We start from the raw sequence: 21,804 nt of genomic DNA, 5'->3' as shown, positions 1-21,804 counted from the left end.
TACAGGGGAGAAAACATTGATGGAAACGGGTCATCAGGATAAATTAGGATAAGATGCAAGCTCACGGAGAGCGGACAACACAGACGTGCTACCTATAAAGAGTCGTTTGGACAGTAGCCGGGAAGACGGGCCACAGCTGCAGCTGCAGCACCAGAGGAAGAGGAGGTGCTGTATTGGGAGAAGAGGGACGACTCCCCAACCCACAACGGTTGGAAGGTTGCGTGATTAGATCGCAATAAATGGGCCGCCTGCCTGCACGAAAGGCTGATGCCAGGGACCACCATCTCCAAGGTCACGATTGGAGGCAGCAGCTGATCCTACGAGAGAGAGATGGTCCATGAGGGCTCTTAAAACTGTGCAAAATTCTGCAAAGATTAATAACATTGGTCGGTGGGGTTGATATGAATCAGACTTCCACGAAGAAGACGAGCCATGCGGCCATCGTTGCCGGACTTGCCGTCGGTGGCACGCTACACACCGACATATAGGTCTTGATATGCATGGTTAACAGCACATTAATTATGGTTTCCCTAATGACATATAGGTCTCAGTATTTTCATGAATTAGTGCTAAACTCTCGAGTTTAAAGATCAAAGCTGCATTGGATTGATTGGGCTGCACAACAGAGAACCAGAATCAACATCTCTCTACCAGTTTGTGTTCATAGAATTGGGCTGATGTGTTTGATGGGCTTACTTCTGAGAACATATATTGGGTCTTCTTTGAACATATACAACTGAATGCGACTATTCTCTGCCTTCTAAAGCAGAACACGAAAACCACATGAAATTTACACGATATATATATTGCTGATAGCAGAAGTGGATAATATACCAAAAGATTGAAACTTTGAGACGACGAAGAAGAAGAAACAGAAAGGTTACAAACTTAATCGTCCTCTCTGATGCTTCCCGATCACTTCCACTGGTTGGCTACGATGTCAGCCAAGTCGACCACCCTCTGTGAGTAGCCCCATTCGTTGTCATACCATGCGATCACTTTCACCATGTCATCGCCCATCACCATGGTCAGCGACGAATCAACGGTCGACGACACGTCGGAGCAGCGGAAGTCCACGGATACGAGAGGCTCGTCGCAGACGGAGAGGATGCCCTTCAGCTCCTTCTCTGCAGCGTTCCGGAAAGCAGCGTTGACCTCCTCCGCCAGAGTCTTCTTGGATACTTGGACGACAAGGTCAACGACCGAGACATTTGGGGTTGGGACGCGGAGGGCGATCCCGTTGAGCTTGCCCTTAAGGGAGGGGAGGACGAGGGCCACGGCCTTGGCGGCGCCTGTGGAGGTCGGGACTATGTTTAGGGCAGCAGCTCGCGCACGTCGCAGGTCACGGTGGCTCGCGTCGAGCAGCCTTTGGTCGCCGGTGTAGGAGTGGGTGGTGGTCATCGTTCCCTTGATGATTCCTGTCGATTCATGGGGTTACGTTACTCTGCAACAGGAAAACCTGTAGATACCAAATCTTAACACTTGCATCTATATATCAGCTGCACTTCAAAGATCGAACAGCAACTGTGAATCCCACATCGACATCCACATGAAGATCACAATAACGAAGTCGAATGCAATCAGCTTGGAGATCTCGCCAGTATTGCATTTTTCGATCTCAAGTACACCATCTACAGGAGTTCATCAGATGACTATGTCATTTTCTTTGTATATATATATCTGATGTGCATGAGACAGAATTGGAAGGAATGTGTTACAAAGAGACTAAGTTTGACTTACTAACAAAGGAAATGCAAGTCAACGTTTGAGATTGGTTTGGTGAACTTAGATTGGTTTGGTCACAAAGATTATTAACCTATGAATTCAAGTAACAGATCATAATGAGAAAATAGCAAGTTGGATTTTGTTCTATAGAAAGTTGTGTTCAGCAGTCTATTCATATGGCAGATAGAAACAAATTGCAAAGCTCGATTAAAATCTCAGAGGTAAACAAAGATGCGATGCTCACCAAACTTCTGGTCGAGGACCTTGACGAAGGGGGCGAGGCAGTTGGTGGTGCAGGAGGCGTTGCTGATGATGGGCTCATCGGGGTTGTACGTGTCGGCGTTGACGCCCACCACGTAGGTGGGGATGTCGCCTTTGCCCGGGGCGGTGATGAGCACCTTCTTGGCGCCGGCCTGGATGTGCTTCCCTGCTCCTTCTCTGTCCACGAACACTCCCGTCCCCTCGATCACCAAATCCACGCCCAGCTCCCTACAACCCGAACAGATTTAGTTGGATTCGAGATGCTACGCGGCGGGACTCGAGGGAAGTGTCATGGGCGTGCACGTACCCCCAGGGAAGGTCTAGGGGGTTGCGGTTGGAGACGACCTTGATGACCTTGCCGTCGACGGAGATGGCGGACTCGCCCTCGGGCTTGACGTCGGCCTCGAAGATGCCGAGGGTGGAGTCGTACTTGAGGAGGTGGGAGGCCTGCTTGATGCCTCCGGTGTCGTTGATCGCCACCACGTCCAGGGGCGAGTCCTTGCGCCCGTGCCAGCACCGCAGGAAGTTGCGCCCGATGCGGCCGAACCCATTGATCGCCACCTTTATCTTCGCCTCCGCCTCGCCCTTTCGGTACCCGCCACTGCTGCTCACCTGCGCCGCCCGCTCGACCACCCAGGGGTGAAGCAGCGCCACCCGAAGACCCCACAACCACGTCAGGCTTCCGGATAAGAGAAAGTGCATGTTCAGGGCCGAAATAGTCCAATGAAGATCTCATGTTTGGCCCAATGCACACTTTTGGATTTAGCCTATTGGTGTTTAAAGCCCATTAAAAACCACGAGCAGCTCACCGCGGCGGTTCTAAAGGCGACGGTGGAGAGGAAGTCATCAGAGGAGTGGATCTTTCGCAAGGGAATGGAACAGGAAGCACTCCTCAGTCCGGAGAAGTCAGAGAACCCCTTGCCGGTCGCCTGCCGCCACAGCCAAACAGAACCACTATCAGTTGTCTACGCTTAACGTTAGAGCTGAAGCAAGAAGGGAGGACCCCACCTGAAGACAGGCATTGGCCGCCGTGAGAGTCGCCGAAGCCATTGGAACAGAGCGGGAGAACAGAAGCGGCAGCGGCAGCGGCGGCGGCGGCAGCAACAGCACGAGAGCTTATAAGCGGGGAAGATAGGAAGAGAGGGCAGGTTGTGGTGCATGGACGCATGAGGGAATCGAGAGGCGAGGAGGAGATGATATTTTGGATAGCTCATCCGGCAATGCATGGATGGAAGAACTCCTTCATCACACCACCGTAGACATGGGCTTCGGCTTCGCCTTGGAGCTTGATGATTGGTGGTAAGTATAGCTTCATTCCATGGTGGGATCGCATCATCATACTCCTCGGCTCTCCTTTTCTGGTGTGGTAATGTTAGTGATTATAAGATTTCCTTCATATTAATTACTATAGATGCATAGTATTCATATATTAATTACAAAGGATAAATACAAACCAATTAAAATAGCACGGTTATTACAATCCGACCCATTCAAAAAATTGATTCATAGATTTGGTGAATTTACAGTTAAACGGCTTAAGATTCTTAATTCTAAATTAGATCATCATAAGTTTTCTCACTTTCTATTTGGGGGTCGATAATTTGGTATTAGATTCAAATGAGATATTACAAGGCGGTAATTCTCAGCAAGTTTTGGGGGCACGAAGGTAATTTACTGAGCGATACCGCAAATATACTCTACCCGCTCTACCCTTATCATTCCTCGAAGCGAAAGCTGCGGCGTCGGCGTTCTCCTCCTCGCCCTCCCCCTCTTTCTTCCTTCGCGTAATTCCCTCTCCCCGTTTCAAAGGTAATTCCCGTGATCCATCATAAATCCACTCATGCCGCTAGGTTCATGTGCTTCCAGAAAACTCGGGGGTTCCTCGTCGATTAGGGTTTAGGGGTTTCTCCTGTTTCCCTCGATGTTGCAGTGGTATTTAGCCGTTCGGGAAAGATTAGGGTTTAGGGGTTTTACCTGTTACACTCGATGTTGCAGAGTACGTAGACATTCCGGAAATGATTCTGATTGGGCTTGAAATTTGGTTTTTGGTTTTGGTGGCATCCTTTCTTTTAGGGTTACTATTTTTGATGTCATCTTGTAGATGGGAGATCTATGCTGATCTTTATCTGTTCATTTATGATGCTTACATTTTTGCTACCTCTGAGTACAAGCTCTATCGAGATGTTGGATCCTAGATGGTTGGTGCTCCTCTAATGACCATTCTATCTTGTGTATGGGCCTGTTGCGGTAAAAGCGTCTTTCGAGTTTATTGCGGTAGGTTCTTGATGATCCACCAAATTATTGTTTTTGCAACAGATATATGTCTTCAGCTTTTAGGCGTTGGTAGTGTATAAGAATAGCGAAGAGGTAGCAGCAGAGATCCTCGTCCTTTTGATCTAATAGGATGAAGCAAACGGAGTTGTTCTGAATGTTATTCTTATAGAAAACTTATATATGAGCTGTTTATGACAACTCTGAAATCGCTAGTTAACATCCAGACCCTGTTGTGAATAAACATTACCTTCAAGTTGTCGATGTTGAGAGCTTTGAGATTTGTGCCTTTCGGTTTAAGAATTTTTGGATGCAATGGTAGCGGACATCAGGCTCGGTTCGTGAAAGGAGAATAGCAGAAAGTCTGCAGCTGTCATCTGCAGAGTTGCATATTGCAATTGTGAACGTTTTGAGGACTAGGAAATAGACCAGTTGTCTTTCTTCCCTGTTACACGATATATCAACAGAATTAAACTCTTATGTTTTTTGATGTGCAGATTGTAGTATTTTTGGGCTATTTGGTGCCTGATATCTCGCACTCTGAAAGTGATCTGTTATTATGAGATATCTGAAGACATCAGTCCTTGGTGAAAAAGATCCAAAACTTATCTCCTTTTATGCATATGGGACCCATCTGATGTGCCCATGCTCAACTGAGGTTTTATACATGTGAAATATCTAATCCTGTAAATAAAAAGCTACAATGGGATTTTGGTTATGGTTTACAAGAATTGGAGTTTGCTATGATAACTCTTCAAAATGTTGGAGAAACTCAATATTTGATGTAATTCCAAGCGAAATTAAATAGATAGATTGTACATTTTGCCTTGTTGTGTTGTATCATTGCAGCTTTCATTAGTTATTTGCTTTTGTTTGCTGGTGCTAAGTACTAAAATCTTTTATCAGATTATAATGTTTTCACCTGTGCTGAACTACAGTACTTTCTAATTCCATTTGATGTTTCTTTCCTGTGCAGATGAATGTGGAGAAGCTTATGAAGATGGCTGGTGCTGTTCGCACTGGTGGAAAGGGCAGTATGCGCAGGTTCAAAATTGTTCTATTGCCTTCTTACGAATAATAGTGCCTTGATTAGTTGGTTGTTTATTGTTAAAATTGGAGGGTACAACTTTTTGCAAATGTGTGATTTGTAATGTTAATTTTAGAGGTCAACTGGAGCACACACTATAAATGCCTTAATCTGATACCTGCATTTTGATCAGGAAGAAGAAGGCAGTTCACAAGACTACAACAACAGATGACAAAAGGCTGCAGAGCACACTGAAAAGAATAGGCGTTAATGTCATTCCTGCTATAGAAGAAGTGAATATTTTTAAGGATGATCTCGTTATTCAGTTCGTTAATCCGAAGGGTAAAGAACATCATATGCATAAAATGAAACACTAATATATATGCTAAAGGAGCTACTCATTTTTTTTCCTTTTCCTTTTCTTGCAGTCCAAGCTTCCATTGCAGCCAATACATGGGTTGTCAGTGGCTCTCCTCAGACAAAAAGTATGTAATTTCATGAATAACTATCGGAATATTATGATCTTGAATAACAATGTTAACAATACAGTTTATAACAATTTGATTTTGGATTTTATCGAATTCCATACCTGGATTCTTGAGTTGATATATCTCATGCACTGCATTTTCTGTTTGACAGAACTTCAGGATGTGCTACCTGGGATCATTAACCAACTTGGTACTTTTACTTCCATAAGCTCTTATTTGCTGTTTAGTGCCCTTGTTAGTTTGGCCTCCATCATGATCTCTCTGTTATTGATAATCTGCTAATTTGCAAATGCACATGCACCATTGCTTCGAGATTTATTTCTCTCATGTCTAATCTTCCTGCATCATTTTGTTCCATGTTTACTTCCAAAATGTTGAGTGCTAAGGTTGTCAAATTTTTTTCATCTACTAACTCGTATGCCATCGGTTTTACTTTGTTTGCATTTGTTTACATGGAATTGGTGAATAGCTAATGCAATTACTGCTCTTGGTAGCTTGCACTTTTAAAGGTTTCATATTTTTATGATTGTTTTGTATTGTATGACTTACTGATGATATTACTTTGAACATTATGTTATTCCATCATGACCTTTTTTCATTGCTAATCTTATAATTTGCAAACGCATATGCACCAGAACTTCAATATTTATGTATCTAATGTCTAATTTTTCCGCATCATTTTGTTCCATGTTTACTATGTTTACTTCCAAATTGTTGAATGATAAGGTTATCAAATTTTCTTCATCTACCAACTCATCGTATGCAGTTGTTTCTACTTTGTTTGCATTAGTTTCAATGGAATTGGTAAATAGCCAATGCAATTACTGCTCTTTGTAGCTTGCATTTATAATGGTTATATATTTTTCTGATTTTTTTGTATTTTATGACTTACTGATGATATTCTTTTCTTCAGGCCCTGATAACTTAGAGAACCTGAAGAGGCTTGCAGAACACTTGCAGAAACAGGCACCTGGCACTGGTGCCGCTGCCAAACAGGATAATGATAATGATGATGATGATGTCCCAGAACTGGTGCCTGGGGAGACATTTGAAGCAGCTGCCGACGAAAATCAAGCTTCATAGAGAATATATTCACCCAGATAAATTCTGGCTCCTTTCACGCTTGTTGTTTTCTCATTTTGGATCATCTGGATGGAAGTAGATTGTGCCATTTATGTTAAGTGGAGTACGAAAAAAGCAAATCGTCATTCGTTGCTTCAATAGAATGATGGACAAATACTTATTTTTGGATTGCACGCATGATATGCACCTGGGCCAGTTTATGAATTGCCCAGAGGCATTATAGACCTGTCTTATTGCTTACCAAGTTTCCTGGGAGTTGATGAATTGTTGAGCAGGTTCCCGACCGAGTCAAAAGACAGATCTTGATGTCTTATTACTCGTACAAGCAGTTCTTTCGGGTTGTTTTTTGGGTTTCATGGATCCTGATGTTGAGGTGGACATTGCAAGTGGTAAGTGCTTATGCTATTGTTTAGTTCTAGTTGATTGGCATGAATACCTGACTTTATCTGAAAGGTTATTATTCTGGAAATTTTTCTAAAATTATTTATTGCTATATCATCCATTTTAGATCTGCATAATTGAAGATAAGATTATATCTGATGAGTGGTTGAAGGTTTTCAGATCTACCTACTACTTCGAGGTTGGTGGAAAGCGACGACAAGCCTGATGCAGTCAGTTTTACGACTCTGGCAAATCGAGTACGTCACTTTTGGTCTACCAAACGACGTTAGTTGCGACTCCATAATCCAACATCTGACTCGAGATTTCTGACATGGATTTTTATTTTGGATAGATTAAAATGGTTATTTCTCATATGATTTATAATAATATACGTGAATCTGAAATGTCGACTATGGACGGATTCTCCTTATTCAATTGAAACACCGTCATAGATCCGATCTGAAAAGCTACAAGATCTATTACAATAATAATACGTACGTGAGATCCAAGAAACGTCGAACCGTATTGGTACAGGCAAGATGACGAGCTCGGATTCAGAGTGGTCCGTATGCTTATATATATATATATATATATATATATATATATATCCACGCAGGGCAATAAATACCGAATAAAACAGTGGTCAATGTATCTTCGTCCGTCTTTTGCCATTAATTTCTTCACCAACATAAGTCAGTCCACATGTTTAGCCACCAACCCATTCCGTTGCACACCGTAATCCAAGATTTCCACCTCCCCACCGCTACCTAACATTTATTCGTCCAAAGCCATGCAATGATCATCCCCAAATCCTTCTTGACTTTTCCTTCTTCCCGATGTGATTGATAATGCATGCCTTCACCGGAATGCGGTCTAATAACGTACAGGATAGTTTGGAATGGTTGTCCTAGATTTTACGGATAGATGTTAGAGATGGAGAATCTATCTCTTGATTCTCGATGGATGGATCATTCATGATATATTAACAATTTATAATGGAAAGATATTTTTATTTCCAAACTTCATAAGGATATTTATGTCAAAAAAAAAAGATTTTTATTTAATCATCTCTACAATTATTAATTAGTAATATGAATATGCGCATCTTATAATACAGACGTCGTCTCAGATCTCGGCGACGACATCTCTGTCCTTGCGTTCCGGCCTCGAAACTCTCCGCCGCCGCTTCCGCATTACCACCTTTGGTCTCCGCCGAGGCGGCTGTGGACGGCGTCACTATTTCGGGATGACGACGGGTGAGGCCGCGACGGCGTCTCCGCGGCGGAGTTTCGCGTCCTCGGACCACCTCCGGCATGTGGAGTCGATGGCCCAGCTGCCCTCCGGAGCTGGCAAGATCTCCCACCTCAACGCCGTCATCCTCGGCGAGACCCTCGCCTCCGAGGAGAACGACCTCGTCTTCCCCTCCCAGGACTTTTCTCGTCAGGCTCTCGTCTCCTCCCCCGAACAGGTGCGTTCCGTGTCTTCAGAGCCCCTGATCTGAACTCTCGTGAGCGCAAGATTAGTCATTGAGCCCAAAGATCCGGCTTTTGTTGAAGATTCCATTGCTTCCATAAGAAAAGATTCCATTACTTGCAATGTTAGCCAATGTTGTTTTCTTCAATTGATTAATTTGCTTATGATCTCTGCATTGATTTCGTAAATCATTAGTATCGAAAAATGTATGAGCGGTCGATTCGAGATCCTGCCGGATTCTGGTCTGAGATCGCTTCCCAGTTCTACTGGAAGGAGAAATGGGATCCGGAGGTCTACAACGAGAACATTGATGTGAGGAAGGGGACCGTTAAGTTTGAGGTCGGTTGTTTAATGTGTAAGCTTGATCTATTCGAAATGATGATCTGCACAGGACGCTGAATTCGTGTACCACTGTTGCTGATCGCAGTGGTTCAAAGGAGCCAGTACGAACATAAGCTATAACACTTTGGATCGGAACATTGAGGCAGGGAATGGTGGAAAAGTTGCTATCTACTGGGAAGGCAACGAACCCGGTGACGATGAGCAGCTAACCTATGCTGAGCTGTTGGAGAAGGTTTGCCAGGTATGCTTCGACCCATTCCAAATTGAATTTAAAGAACCATGAGTTTTTGTTGTTTAATTGATCGTATAATTATTCTGCGATAGCTTGCCAATTACTTGAAACATGTTGGCGTTCGCAAAGGAGCCGCAGTGGTGATCTACCTCCCTATGCTGATGGAGTTGCTGATCTCAATGTTAGCGTGTGCCCGTATTGGTGCGGTCCACTCGGTAAGCTGGTGAATTTTCTTGTCAGATCTGTGTCGTCGAGATCAGATTTAACTAGTGAGATGTTACAAGCTCTGCTCAGGTTGTATTTGCGGGCTTCTCTGCCGAGTCCCTTGCACAAAGGATCATTGACTGCAAACCCAAGGTTGTAATAACATGTAATGCTGTGAGGAGAGGCCCCAAAGCGATCCATCTCAAAGACATAGTTGACAGCGCTATCAATGAATCTGTCAAAAGTGGAGTCCCTGTAGGTATGTTAGTTTTTGCAATGATCAGTTTTAACATATTATTGAACAATATGCATATATCATTGTAGACCATTGAATTATCTGCCTCTGAATGTAGGCAGTCCTTTTTCATCCTCGACGACTTACATTCATGTTCGATTTTTTAATTTTTTAATTTATTTAATTTGCTTTTGATTTGTTTTTTATTTTTTGGATGATATATATGTGGAATATTAAATATATGCTAATCAACTAGTTTATGCAGAATTAGAGATAGACGGAGCACAACATTCTCACATTTTCTTAATGTTCACTAAACTTCTCCATATGAAATCATAAAGTTCACTTGTAGTATGATAAAACATCTTTACATGTCGCAGAGCCGGATCTTTTTTCTATTGTCAGCTTTTTCTATCTACTTCTGCATTGTTCACATTTGAACGATCTGATTACTTCTTTTTTCCTCTTCTGGTTAAACAGGCCTGTGTTTGACTTTTGAAAACCAGTCAGCTATGAAGAGAGAAGATACAAAGTGGCAGGAGGGAAGAGATGTATGGTGGCAGGTTAGTCCAATAATTTGTTCAGTGCTGGCATATCACAGATGGAACTTTTAGTTGTATGATTGGATCTCTGCCGTTGAACACTAGCAATAGAACTAGTATCTTGATTACATCTTTAATTTGCATTCAATGTTGCAATATTCAGGATGTAGTCCCACAATTTCCGACAAAGTGTGCTGTGGAATGGGTTGATGCAGAAGATCCACTATTTCTCCTGTACACAAGTGGTAGCACTGGAAAACCAAAGGTTACAGATATTTCTTGATTTTATTTTTTTTGTTAATTTTTTGATTGATAAGTGATGGATACTTATGCTTCAATATGCAGGGAGTTCTACATACAACTGGGGGATATATGGTATATACTGCAACAACATTTAAGTATGCATTCGACCATAAGCCATCAGATATATATTGGTATGCTGGCGTTTATGTGTTCACGGGTTGTTCCAGAATGTGTTTTAAGTCATTTCTGTAAAACTTACCTGTTCTGCAATGCCTTCATATCATTTATTCTCCAAACTCAGGTGCACTGCCGATTGTGGCTGGATAACAGGACACAGCTATGTTACATATGGCCCTCTTTTGAATGGAGCTACTGTTGTGGTATTTGAAGGGGTAACGATCTGAAAATGTCTCTTCCTTGAACATTAACAATGTTTAAATGTGCTTTCTGACAACAACATTCAGAGTTCTGATTTTTATATTGTTACATTCAGCAAATTGACAGATAAATAAAACTCAACTTTTTTCTCCCTTGTCCTTCGTATATAATTTTGTAATAGATGTTTTGTTTGTCAGGATTCTTTTTCTGTTTTCATGTCAATAAAATATTTTTATCTTGGTAATACCTTGTGAATGATACCTGTAGGCCCCAAACTATCCCAACTCTGGACGATGTTGGGATATTGTTGATAAATACAAGGTGACATTATTTTACACAGCCCCAACGCTAGTGCGTTCCCTAATGCGTGAAGGTGATGAGGTATGAGTCTTCGTATATTTCCTTCATAATCATTGCAGTTTTCTTGCCTAGTTTCAATTCGAACTGTTTCATCTCCTGTTCGCAATATATGCTGATATCTGCTTAGTTTCAGAATGTGAAGAATGATTTATGTTTTCAGCACCTGTTCCAGTGGATGCTACATTTGTCTTATGTACACTAAAGATGTGCCTTGTCACATATCAAACAAGTTTCATCCCTTATGCATATCCTTGACTTGTTTGTGCATGCAATACAAACTACAGGTTCCTGAGGATTTCATTGGTTCTCATTTGAACAAGTCTTCCTTGCCAAGACCTCTCACCTTAAATTGTCTTATGGAATTCTTGGACCTTAAACCATTGCCATCTACTGTGCATGTGTTTCCTCGTAACATCCTGGCATTATTTCACCAGCACTATAGCTTTATAAATTGCATTCCAGAAGCCCTTCTTTGTTTAATTCACCTTCATGCGGCACACTTTTTCATGTGTTTCCATTATTTAGTGATAGATTAAGGGGTTGTTTGGTTGTTAATCTTGTGGTGGGACATGAACTTATCCTGCAATAACCTGCCAAATAACCGTATCATGGTACTAGCCAAAGGTATATGTTTATCGGGTCAATTGTTGCTTTACTTATCGGGTTAATTGTTGTTGCCAACAAAATAACCTATTCTACCAAAATGATATAGTTAGCTCTTCCTTTAAATTGTCCATTCCTAATCTTGTTCGATGCAAAAAAGGTAATGCTTTTTTTTTCTGACGTACTTACAAAACAAAAAGAATGGTATAACTTTTCTTTTTTTGGTACGGAACAACATACTTATTCTTAATACATATTCCTCAAATAAACTGGCCCTAAGATGATATTATGGCTTACTTGGAGAGAGCTATGAATAACCAATTCTATTATCTGTTTATCAGTTTTTATTGACCCCTCGGTGCTTTGATGCAGTACGTCACTCGCTACCATCGAAAATCCCTGCGTGTTCTTGGTAGTGTAGGGGAGCCAATTAATCCTAGTGCATGGAGGTTGCCTGACTGTTTTTGGGCTAGCTTTTCAGAATTTGCTTTTGCAATTTAACAACTTCCTTAAATGTTTTATATACATTTACTAGGTGGTTTTACAATGTTGTCGGGGATTCACGATGCCCTATATCAGATACCTGGTGGCAAACAGAGACTGGTGGCTTCATGGTAAGTGAATGCTCCATACTTCTGTCCATGAATTTGTTAATTGCAGTAGCTGTTTTGGTATAAAACATATGTGGTAGTTTGGGTTCAGTTCCTAATATTAAATGTTCTTGGTCAATCTACAATGTTTTATCTTCAATAATTTATATACAGATTACACCATTGCCTGGTGCTTGGCCTCAGAAGCCTGGTTCTGCTACCTTTCCTTTCTTTGGAGTTCAGGTATGTGTTGATGTGACTTAATAATAAATTTTCATTCAGATATGTACTAATGCAACCAACTTAAGGAAATACATGTTGTAAATGTGAAATATCTTTTTTAGTTTTCTAATACTGTGAGAAAGTACTGCAGCCAGTCATAGTTGATGAGAAAGGGAATGAGATAGAAGGTGAATGCAGTGGGTATCTTTGCATCAAGAAGTCATGGCCTGGTGCATTCCGTACACTTTATGGTGATCATGAGAGATATCAAACCACGTATTTTAAACCATTTGCTGGTTATTATTTTACTGGAGATGGATGCAGCAGGTTACTTTCTTCAGAGCATCAACTGATCCAAAGTTACTCTTTCATATTCACCAATATACATTTAATAAATGATATTGCATTCAAGATATTTCAACTCTGACGAATGGTCGCTATGCAACGCAATTTAAGAAAACTTGGATTTTGATGATTCTAATGTTTTGTTATCATGTTGATTTGTTAGAGACAAGGATGGCTACTTTTGGCTTACTGGAAGAGTTGATGATGTTATTAATGTGAGGTACTTTAAAACTAACACATCCTTACCATATTGTTACAATTGGAGAGATCTTCATCAAAGCATGACATATGTCGACATTTTGGTTATTGCTTGAATCTTGTGGGCTCGATAGATTATAGCACATCAATTCTTTGCAGTGGACATCGTATTGGCACCGCTGAGGTAGAATCTGCCCTGGTCTCACATCCCCACTGTGCAGAGGCTGCCGTAGTTGGAGTTGAACATGAGGTATGACACAGTGCTGGCTGTACCACTCTAAACAGTAAGTATCGGTCATCTGTCAAATTTGATCCGATAACCTTCCTTGTTTTCAGATCAAAGGGCAGAGCATTTATGCTTTTGTCAGTCTAGTGGAGGGTGTTTCTTACAGTGAAGGAATCCGGAAAAGCCTCATTTTGGCAGTCAGAAACCAGGTGTGTTTTGCTTAGAGATGTTAGTATCTTATCAAAGTTATCTGATTAACCAGGCATCTTAAATTAATTGGCTTGATTTTTCAGCTTTATGTCATGTTTTAATCCAGCTCCAATAGTCGGGCTATAAGTGTACAATATCATGGTAAAGTACTAGTTTAGACCTACTGCTAGTGCATGTACCAAGTTAAAAAACTCTAGATTCAGCACCGTGCTCCATCCACTCAACTGCATGCCCTTGTTTGGCAAGGCAGGACCTCTTTCTCCTGGCTTAAATTTGTATTCAGTCTGATGTAGTAAAGAATCGCTGAACCATTATAATATATATGGTGACAGAGAGTTAAAAGCACAGAGATGAGGGAAGACACATAGGAAAGGGTCTTAATAATGTTGGCTATAAAAGTCATTTCTACTCATTAATTTAACTTAAAAAGGATTCGGAGTCCTGTAGAGTATTTGGCTGATAGCTTGTGTTTGGAGTTTAAGCATGATTAAGTTATTTTATATATTCAGTATTTTTACCAATTGATGGTGAAGTATCAAGTCTATTTCCTGATCATGGTATCAGTTGCTCTATAGAACATCCATTTTTTGTTTAGTTTGTAGAACTATACCGTTTTAGTTGTGGTTCAACAAGTAATTGTAATTCTACATTTTCTATCTTTGTTATGGAAGTTAAACCATTCTTTTAAATTTGGATTCTTAACTCTTCATTGCCATGGATGGAGTTCTGCAAGTATGACAAGGATCTCACAGACCTTTTCTGAAAAAAAGAGGATAATTTTTGGTGAATTAAGTGCCAGCATCAGCTTGTCATCGTTTTGCATCTTAGTGTATAAAGTAACGAGTTTGAAGTTCAAGTAAACAATAAATACTTGATTGCCTGTCTGATTGGCATTTTTAGAAGATTTTGCTTTACTATTCATTGGACAATGATAGCATCACTTTGTTCACTCAATTACATATGGATGCAGATCATCATCTTGGTAGAACTACTACGTTTCAATTATGTAATGGATTATTGTGGTTGACACGAAAACGAGTGAGCTCATTTGTCCATTGTACTAACTAAAGGAATTCCTCTTCAGATCGGTGCATTTGCTGCCCCAGACAAAATTCACTGGGCACCCGGACTGCCAAAGACGAGGAGCGGAAAGATCATGAGAAGGATTCTACGGAAAATTGCATCCGGGCAGCTGGATGAGCTTGGAGATACCAGTACGCTTGCTGACCCCAACGTTGTGGACCAACTAATTGCACTCAGTGATTGCTAGTAAAAGATTCTGATGATGATCATCCATTTCCTTAAATGTCGATACATTTGTGGTGTGGTTTTATGTGATTCTAGAAATTTATTTATGCCTATTTTTTCATGCCCGGCCGGGGTATTTCACCATAGTTAAGAGATGTGTGGGAGGGAGTCGTCAATTGGGCCAAGTGTGATTCATGGTTCTGATATTTTAGTGCTAGAATAGTTTAGCTGTCTGTATGCTACTTCAAATCATTCCAAGCCTCAATTCTGTCTATTCGAACATTTGATGAATCAATCAGTAAAAGTGTGGAACTCTGGTTTCCATGATTTGGATTCAGGTTTGCATGATGCCCTGCTGCCACGCTATTTTCTCTTTGATGGATCTGAAAAGAGGTACCATATGTCAGGAACTCAAACTGGTTTTACATGACCATATGATGACTGCATCGTATTATCCTGTTTCATAAACCTTGAATTAGATCAATGAGTCTTACTGACAAATATACTTTCAGGTTAGAATCCCTAAAAGAGATTAATACATAGCAGAAAAGATGGAGACCCATAACTCCTTCCTCTGACATTGGTATACACATTACATCCTGCATGCACGCAAATCAGATTCTGTGGTCTGCAACTTAACCACCTTTTCGCATAATTGGTGAGTAAGCCTCTCCACCATTGCAGCAGTCTCTCGAGACATGCTTGTGACCTCCTCTGCACAGAGCAATCGTTGAAGACGAGGCCACTACGTGCATGCCTCACCATAATCCTCCGCAAAAGTTAGGAAATGCCAATGACCTTCAACTGTTTTGGAAACAGAGACATCAGAAGTTGTGTTTAGCATCAGTGGAAGGGTTCATCAGATTAGGTTTACTCACGAGATTGTTCTGAGGCTCCCTCCAGTAGAACCCCTGGATGAAAACTGGCAAGATGTTGCAACCTATTAGAAGGTAGACCATGAGCGCATGCATCCCCAACCATTCCATGGCCAACACTGGCCTCCTGTAGCCATAGACATCAACCTGTAGACATCGAGAATGTTGAAGTCTGAGCAGTGTCGCAGATGCATATGGCAAAGAAGATATAGGTTATGGAGATCCAACCAGCAGATACACTGCAGTAAATAGCACTCCAGCAGCCCCGGCAGTGACGCATGTGTAACTCACTGTGTATAGAGGCTTGTTCATATGCATTCCTACAACAAAGATGAAAGCAAGACATGAACCAAATTGACGTGAAGAAGAAGAAGAAGACGAAGGGGTAATCTTGGTGGATACCGAATAAGTCCAGTGAAAAGGCTAATGCTAACAGGCAGAAGGAAGGAACCATCCACTGGATTACTCTATCCTTGTGAACCTGCATTTAGTCAATAGTGTTGAACATTGACACACACACAGTGATTCTTCATACAAGAACAGATTGAAGAGAAGACCATCCATCACCTTAAAATGTATGATAACATGACCGAATTGCAATCCAATCAAGCAAGTAACAGTTGCCATTACAGAGCTGCAGCATTGACTTCCTTTTAGTTGCAGCAACACACCCAAAGAAAAGGTAAATAGGATGATTCTCCCGACTTGTTGGCAGTGAGGCAGAGAGATAGCTGACCTGAGTAGTCCTTCAGGATCAAAAGGAGCTCGGCACCATGAAGGAGCATCAGGTGGAGGTGGGCCACTATCTGGTGAATTTATGCTGCATTGCTGAAGACAAGAGGAAGAAACTACAAGGTTATGGAGGAACAAGAATCCATGGATTGATCAATGAAGTAGATCCGGTACTACAAGTGATACCTTTGTTCTCTCATAAACAGGACGTCTATGTAGATGTTGGATGCCAAAGATCCGACGGTCGATCATTCCCACCGCGTTGCAGGCAGGTCCTGTGTCACCCCTAACTCCACATCTGACCTAATTTTCGTATATATCAATATCAATGGGAATGCAGAAACTTGATCAGAGTTGACAAAGTAAGAAATCATAGTGTTTGGGCATCAGTTGAGTAGAAATCAATGTGTGTGTGATGCAAGGCATTTGACTCACTGATAAGGATTTCGACATGGAGTCTCCCACTGCTATCTGATACTCCCAATCAGGTACATATAAGCCATACAGAAGAAGCATGTAAATGGTTGTAAGAATCAAAGCCATCAACCTATTCAGACACAAGAATGTTGCAATTAATCTCTGGTTAATGCCTCTCTCCATTCATCTCTCTCTATGTATCAGTTCCTTTCTTTTTCTTATTTTTAGTGAAGCATTTTTATGTCTGTTAAACACAAACTTCAACAGTTGCCATGATGTCATGATTGAAGAGTAACCTAGAAATAATGACAAAATACACTTGATAATTTCCCAAATTCAGAGTCATACATACAATTGCAATCGGTATCGCCTGATCAAGGAATATCCATTATCAACATTATCATCAGTTTTAAGCCAGATCTCACATATTGCTGCCAACAGATAGGCTATTGCTATTCTCTGCAAGAACAGACACTTAGCTGATCAGATAACCTGTAGAAACATAGAAGTTCATTAATCAAATAAATAATGTTTAGTAGATAATAATACAGCTCTTTAATATTTGCAACAGAGAGGATATAATCTTTAGGGTCCAATCAGCAGCTATCTTGTATAAACTCTTCAGGATCATTTGGGTTTGATGATTATGTATTCTTTGGTAGCATGATTGGAGCATATAGTGATTATTAGGTTGTGGATGATAATTTCTTGATCACAATTTATTCATAGTTTCACTTGCTGATAGGTCTAGCTGACTCTGAGAAGGACCTGATGACTACAAGAACTTCTGATCTCCATGAAACAGATGCAGTTATACATATCAGAAGAAAAATTAAGGCATTTTAGATTGAAATCAACATGAGAGTTTGTAGGCAAACTTAGAACTATAAGCTCTGTTACAAATCATCATAAAGCTGAATGACAACAATCTATGTAGCATATGCAAGCATCATTGTGGATATCCTACCTGTAGCACTCCCATCCATCTTATTCCCAAAAGATCAACTCCATAAGTTAAATTGTGAAGGCCATGAAGAAAGCCACCTAAGAAAGTTGTGACAATTCAGGAAGCAACCAAATATGAATTTAAGATAACTGAGAAAGGAACCAAATTTCCTCTAGTAAATGCAGTAGGAAAAGCTAAAAGAGTTGCATACCTTGAATCAGAAGACCTACAACAAAGAGCTTCAATGCTCGAAATACCGATTTCCTGGTTGCTACAACTTTGTTTGTGACTCCCTGAGCACAAAGCAAGTGTAAATTGCATCTTTCTTGCATTGAAATCCTTAACACACTTCTATGAAAAGTGACAAATACCGCAACGGGATGAAGCATTTCGACAAGCAATTAGGCCTACCTTGTGTGTAATTGCAAGTGCAACTCCAACTATAAACAAGAAAAATGGCATCACAAAATCAGCAAGGGCTACACCATCCCATGGAGAATGGTTGATGGAAGGGAAAAGTGCTCCAGCATCGTCTACAAATATCATGAGCTGCAGTAAATGATGTGTAAATTATTAAGAGGTGATGAGACTAAAAGAAAAAAGCAGTATAATATGAGTCAAATGTTATACTATATATCAAATATGCATTACTATTTCACTGTTCTCCTAATGATTTTTTCCGTAAAGAAGACTGAGTTTGAGATCTTCAGATTTCGATGAACAGAGGCAACCGGGCACAGGTCAAAGTTTTTGGCACTACCACATGTCTTCTCAGTGGCAAATGTAGCAAACTCATTACTTCTGTTGTACTCATCTTCTTCGGGGATGCAACACATCAAGTCACGCAAAAGTACAGGGATGGGAGCCCCGGAGGCCTTCATGGCAAATCCTGGTTCTGCCATCAAAAGAGATAAATGCTGTTTGCTAGAACAGAATGCTTCCACTCTCTACCTGCTCATACTTTCTCGGCCCACCGAAGGCGGGTGTGATGCTGTCCACTACAGTAGCTGCTATTCTTGGTGGATTGCTCGTATGGTCATACTGGTGATCGATCTCCTCCACCGTCGGAACTCATACGAACCTCCAGTGTTGTCAAATCCTAGTGGGACTCACCGCTACGTTAATCCGTTCCGGTTAAAAGATGGTGTATGTCGGCGGCAGAAAACACCTGCAACATTGCAAGGAAGTGGGAGACGACGCTGATGCATCGCAGTGCACTTTGCAGCAAGCAAACTACCGTGTCCGTGTGCATCTTTTCGGCCATTTCTCCGGAAGCAATGGATTCAAAGCAAAGTGACTATGACCTTTCAATGTTGTGATGAGATTTGAGTTTAGGATCTTACGATAAACTATCAAAATCATTATAAATTATTCCAACAAAGTATTCTGTAAAATCACAACGACATCTATCCATATTTTAATTTGGGAGAGGAATAATGGAGAATCCAAGCGAATAATTACCGAATCCTTTATTATCCCAATTATTGATTGGGAAAACACAGTTACTAAATATAAGACCGAAGAAAAAGGCGTGAGGGAATACAGCAATGCGGAGTGGACGGCTGACGTACCGCGACGGTGAGTCCCCGGAAGACGTCGAGGGAGACGAGGCGCTGCCCCTGCTTCTGGCCGGCGAACGCCTCATCCTTCCGCGACGCTCTCCGGTTGTACTTGACGCCGGCTTCCAGGTCGTCCTTGTCCTTGATGAGCTCGTACGTCCTCATCTCTCTTCGATGGATCGAGGAGCGGTGGAGACCGTCGGGTTCGTACTCGCGGCTTCTTCTGTGTGTGTCGGACGCCGTGGCCTGTCTTCTCCTCCTGCATGAAATCTCTCTCTCTCTCTGTCTCTCTCTCTCTCTTATATCTTACTTTGGCTTCGTTGGGACGAACGGGAGATGCACCGGAAGATACAGGTCATTATACATCATATACACACTATTTCATACGACACGTGACAATCACGTGAATACATATCGTATGGCATCGATGTTTCCATATATATATATATATATATATATATATATATATATATATATATATATATATATATATATACGCACACAAATAGTGAAATTATTATCAAGTTGGGGATTATACTCATTTAGACCTTATAACCATTCTTAAAATAATTAATATTCAGTTAAGAGATTCATTCATTTAATCTAATTAATATTTACTTAAGCGATTCATTCATTTTTTATTTTACATGCAGTAGTAAAAAATATATATGATAAAATAATTAATGTTAATGATATGAAGAGAGATAAAGAAAAAATTAAAAATACCATAATAGAATATATAAATAAAAATGTAACTATTATAAACCTAATTAAATATATATTTATATATTTCAATGATTAATGATAAATGATTAATGTAGTCGATCCTAAATAATTAAGATTTTATATATATATATATATATATATATATATATTGTTGATTTTGTTATAGATTCTCATTTCGGTGGGAGGACATTGAAAGTTTCTCTCTTAATTGATCTATTAAATATCATGATAGTATAAAATTTGGTATTGGATATTGTAGCACCTAATGAGATTTAATGCATGAGATTACTTCAAACTATCAATTATATTTGGATAAAGACTCACTCACACGATCGATCGATCGATCTCTCCTACCAAAGTGAATGGAAATAAATCAACCTTGAACTTAATGAAAAACTAGGTGATACAAGATAATGACACGTACAAATGATCAACACCTCACTAATATATGATGGACATATTATTTCTTAACTAACATATCTATCACTCGATGGACACATCAATATTACTCGGTTGATGTTTCATCGTAATATGATAAATACCTCAATCATAATATGAATGATACATCAATGAATATTTTCAGTTAATGAATCGTCATATGAATGACACATCAATGAATCATCATCACTCTTGAACCAAGACAAAGAGATGACAACGGGTTGTCCCCTTTCCCATGGTTGCCTTGTTTTAAATTTTCTTTGGATTCGAAAAGGAATGAACAATGCAATCATAAGAATTGTGACAATGGATATCCATCTCTTTATCTCAACTCGAGAGTGGAGAGCCCTAAGAGATCGACAATGTACAATGAAACCAATAACTTAAGAGTCATGACATATACTAAACAATTAAAGAACAAAAGAGAGCAAAATAGAAGTGAAGGTCGCCATGACACCAGTAAAGAAGAGTGTGTGAGGGGTGGATATTTATAGTCTCCCTAATGCACCTTTCTCTTCGTCTTCCCTATCTACGGTCTCTTTAATGCTTAACATAAGCCGGTGAAGTTATGGTAATTAGATTAGTCCATGACTGCTTATTCTTCTTAGGACACAACCATATAAGGGGTAAGGAATTCCATGTTAAGAATTAATTCATAAATAATTATCTAAGGTAGTTATCATATTTTAGATAGTTTTAATCATATTCTAAGTAATTCTACGTAAGTGTGATCCATGGTCTAAGAAGTTATTTTTATAGGGGTGGTTCTTATACCTAACTTAATCATAGGTGACTAGATGATGAGATAGTTATTATTAGGTTCTATAAATAGGATCATGATCTATGAAGAAAAGAAAAGGTCTACACACTTAAAAATATTTTATAAGTATTTTTAATTTTATCGCTTGTTTAATACTATTTTAATTTTCTTGCTTGAAAGTATTTTCTTTCACAGAATTCTATTTGTATCATTTTGTTGCTCCTCCATCTCTAATATTTACGGTATTAGAGCCGAGTTCAATATGAATTGGGCATCTTGGCTTCTAATAGAAATCCCATGACTCAACCCCTTCTTCCTATTTTTTCAGATAAATATTATGAATTTTGAAGTATAAAAATAAAAATACTATTCAAAATATAGGATTTTTTGGGTTTAATAGAGAATGAATATATAGATTTCGACGAAGAAACTAGTTTGAGAGAGAATAAACAAAATGACTCAAA

At 40.2% G+C, this 21,804-nt stretch overlaps 5 protein-coding genes across 6 annotated transcripts; 2 read left to right on the top strand and 3 right to left on the bottom strand.

Annotated features, from left to right (window-relative positions):
• Positions 1 to 781: 781 nt before the first annotated feature.
• On the bottom strand, positions 782 to 3,192 carry LOC135614949 (glyceraldehyde-3-phosphate dehydrogenase A, chloroplastic-like). Its single transcript, XM_065112841.1, has 5 exons — positions 2,995 to 3,192; positions 2,796 to 2,915; positions 2,294 to 2,598; positions 1,970 to 2,214; positions 782 to 1,418 (listed from the first exon to the last, which is right to left on the bottom strand). The coding sequence occupies exons 1-5, from the start codon at positions 3,034 to 3,036 to the stop codon at positions 916 to 918; spliced, it is 1,215 nt and encodes a 404-aa protein (XP_064968913.1). The 5' UTR covers positions 3,037 to 3,192; the 3' UTR covers positions 782 to 915.
• Positions 3,193 to 3,694: 502 nt separating this feature from the next.
• Positions 3,695 to 7,081, top strand: LOC135583967 (nascent polypeptide-associated complex subunit beta-like). Of its 2 annotated transcripts, none has more exons than XM_065112843.1 (6): positions 3,695 to 3,795; positions 5,234 to 5,301; positions 5,478 to 5,626; positions 5,713 to 5,769; positions 5,924 to 5,962; positions 6,686 to 7,081. In XM_065112843.1, the coding sequence occupies exons 2-6, from the start codon at positions 5,234 to 5,236 to the stop codon at positions 6,853 to 6,855; spliced, it is 483 nt and encodes a 160-aa protein (XP_064968915.1). In that variant the 5' UTR covers positions 3,695 to 3,795; the 3' UTR covers positions 6,856 to 7,081. The 2 variants fall into 2 exon arrangements, with proteins under 2 accessions (XP_064968915.1, XP_064968916.1); XM_065112844.1 differs by lacking the exon at positions 3,695 to 3,795 and adding an exon at positions 4,216 to 4,260.
• Positions 7,082 to 8,340: 1,259 nt separating this feature from the next.
• Positions 8,341 to 15,224, top strand: LOC135614948 (acetyl-coenzyme A synthetase, chloroplastic/glyoxysomal-like). Its single transcript, XM_065112840.1, has 18 exons — positions 8,341 to 8,704; positions 8,905 to 9,048; positions 9,137 to 9,292; positions 9,376 to 9,498; positions 9,578 to 9,746; positions 10,203 to 10,285; positions 10,428 to 10,529; positions 10,610 to 10,698; positions 10,809 to 10,899; positions 11,153 to 11,266; positions 12,221 to 12,297; positions 12,384 to 12,462; positions 12,613 to 12,681; positions 12,812 to 12,987; positions 13,169 to 13,225; positions 13,363 to 13,453; positions 13,540 to 13,638; positions 14,724 to 15,224. Exons 1-18 carry the CDS (start codon positions 8,483 to 8,485, stop codon positions 14,907 to 14,909), a joined length of 2,127 nt encoding a protein of 708 aa, XP_064968912.1. The 5' UTR covers positions 8,341 to 8,482; the 3' UTR covers positions 14,910 to 15,224.
• A 487-nt stretch (positions 15,225 to 15,711) lies between these two features.
• LOC135613863 (uncharacterized) lies at positions 15,712 to 16,389 on the bottom strand. The gene is made up of 4 exons (XM_065110879.1): positions 16,330 to 16,389; positions 16,165 to 16,243; positions 15,991 to 16,082; positions 15,712 to 15,909 (listed from the first exon to the last, which is right to left on the bottom strand). The coding sequence occupies exons 1-4, from the start codon at positions 16,387 to 16,389 to the stop codon at positions 15,712 to 15,714; spliced, it is 429 nt and encodes a 142-aa protein (XP_064966951.1).
• On the bottom strand, positions 16,389 to 19,670 carry LOC135614950 (uncharacterized). Its single transcript, XM_065112842.1, is given in 8 exon segments — positions 16,389 to 16,582; positions 16,681 to 16,797; positions 16,930 to 17,041; positions 17,264 to 17,370; positions 17,879 to 17,955; positions 18,069 to 18,150; positions 18,269 to 18,406; positions 19,429 to 19,670. Coding segments are annotated over 8 exon segments (852 nt in total). The 5' UTR covers positions 19,582 to 19,670; the 3' UTR covers positions 16,389 to 16,516.
• Positions 19,671 to 21,804: the final 2,134 nt, after the last annotated feature.

The sequence above is a fragment of the Musa acuminata genome, chromosome BXJ2-6, assembly GCF_036884655.1.
Source record: "Musa acuminata AAA Group cultivar baxijiao chromosome BXJ2-6, Cavendish_Baxijiao_AAA, whole genome shotgun sequence".
NCBI lineage: Eukaryota > Viridiplantae > Streptophyta > Magnoliopsida > Zingiberales > Musaceae > Musa > Musa acuminata.
Note: the sequence above shows the minus strand (reverse complement) of the source record. Positions and strands in the feature narration are given on the sequence as shown.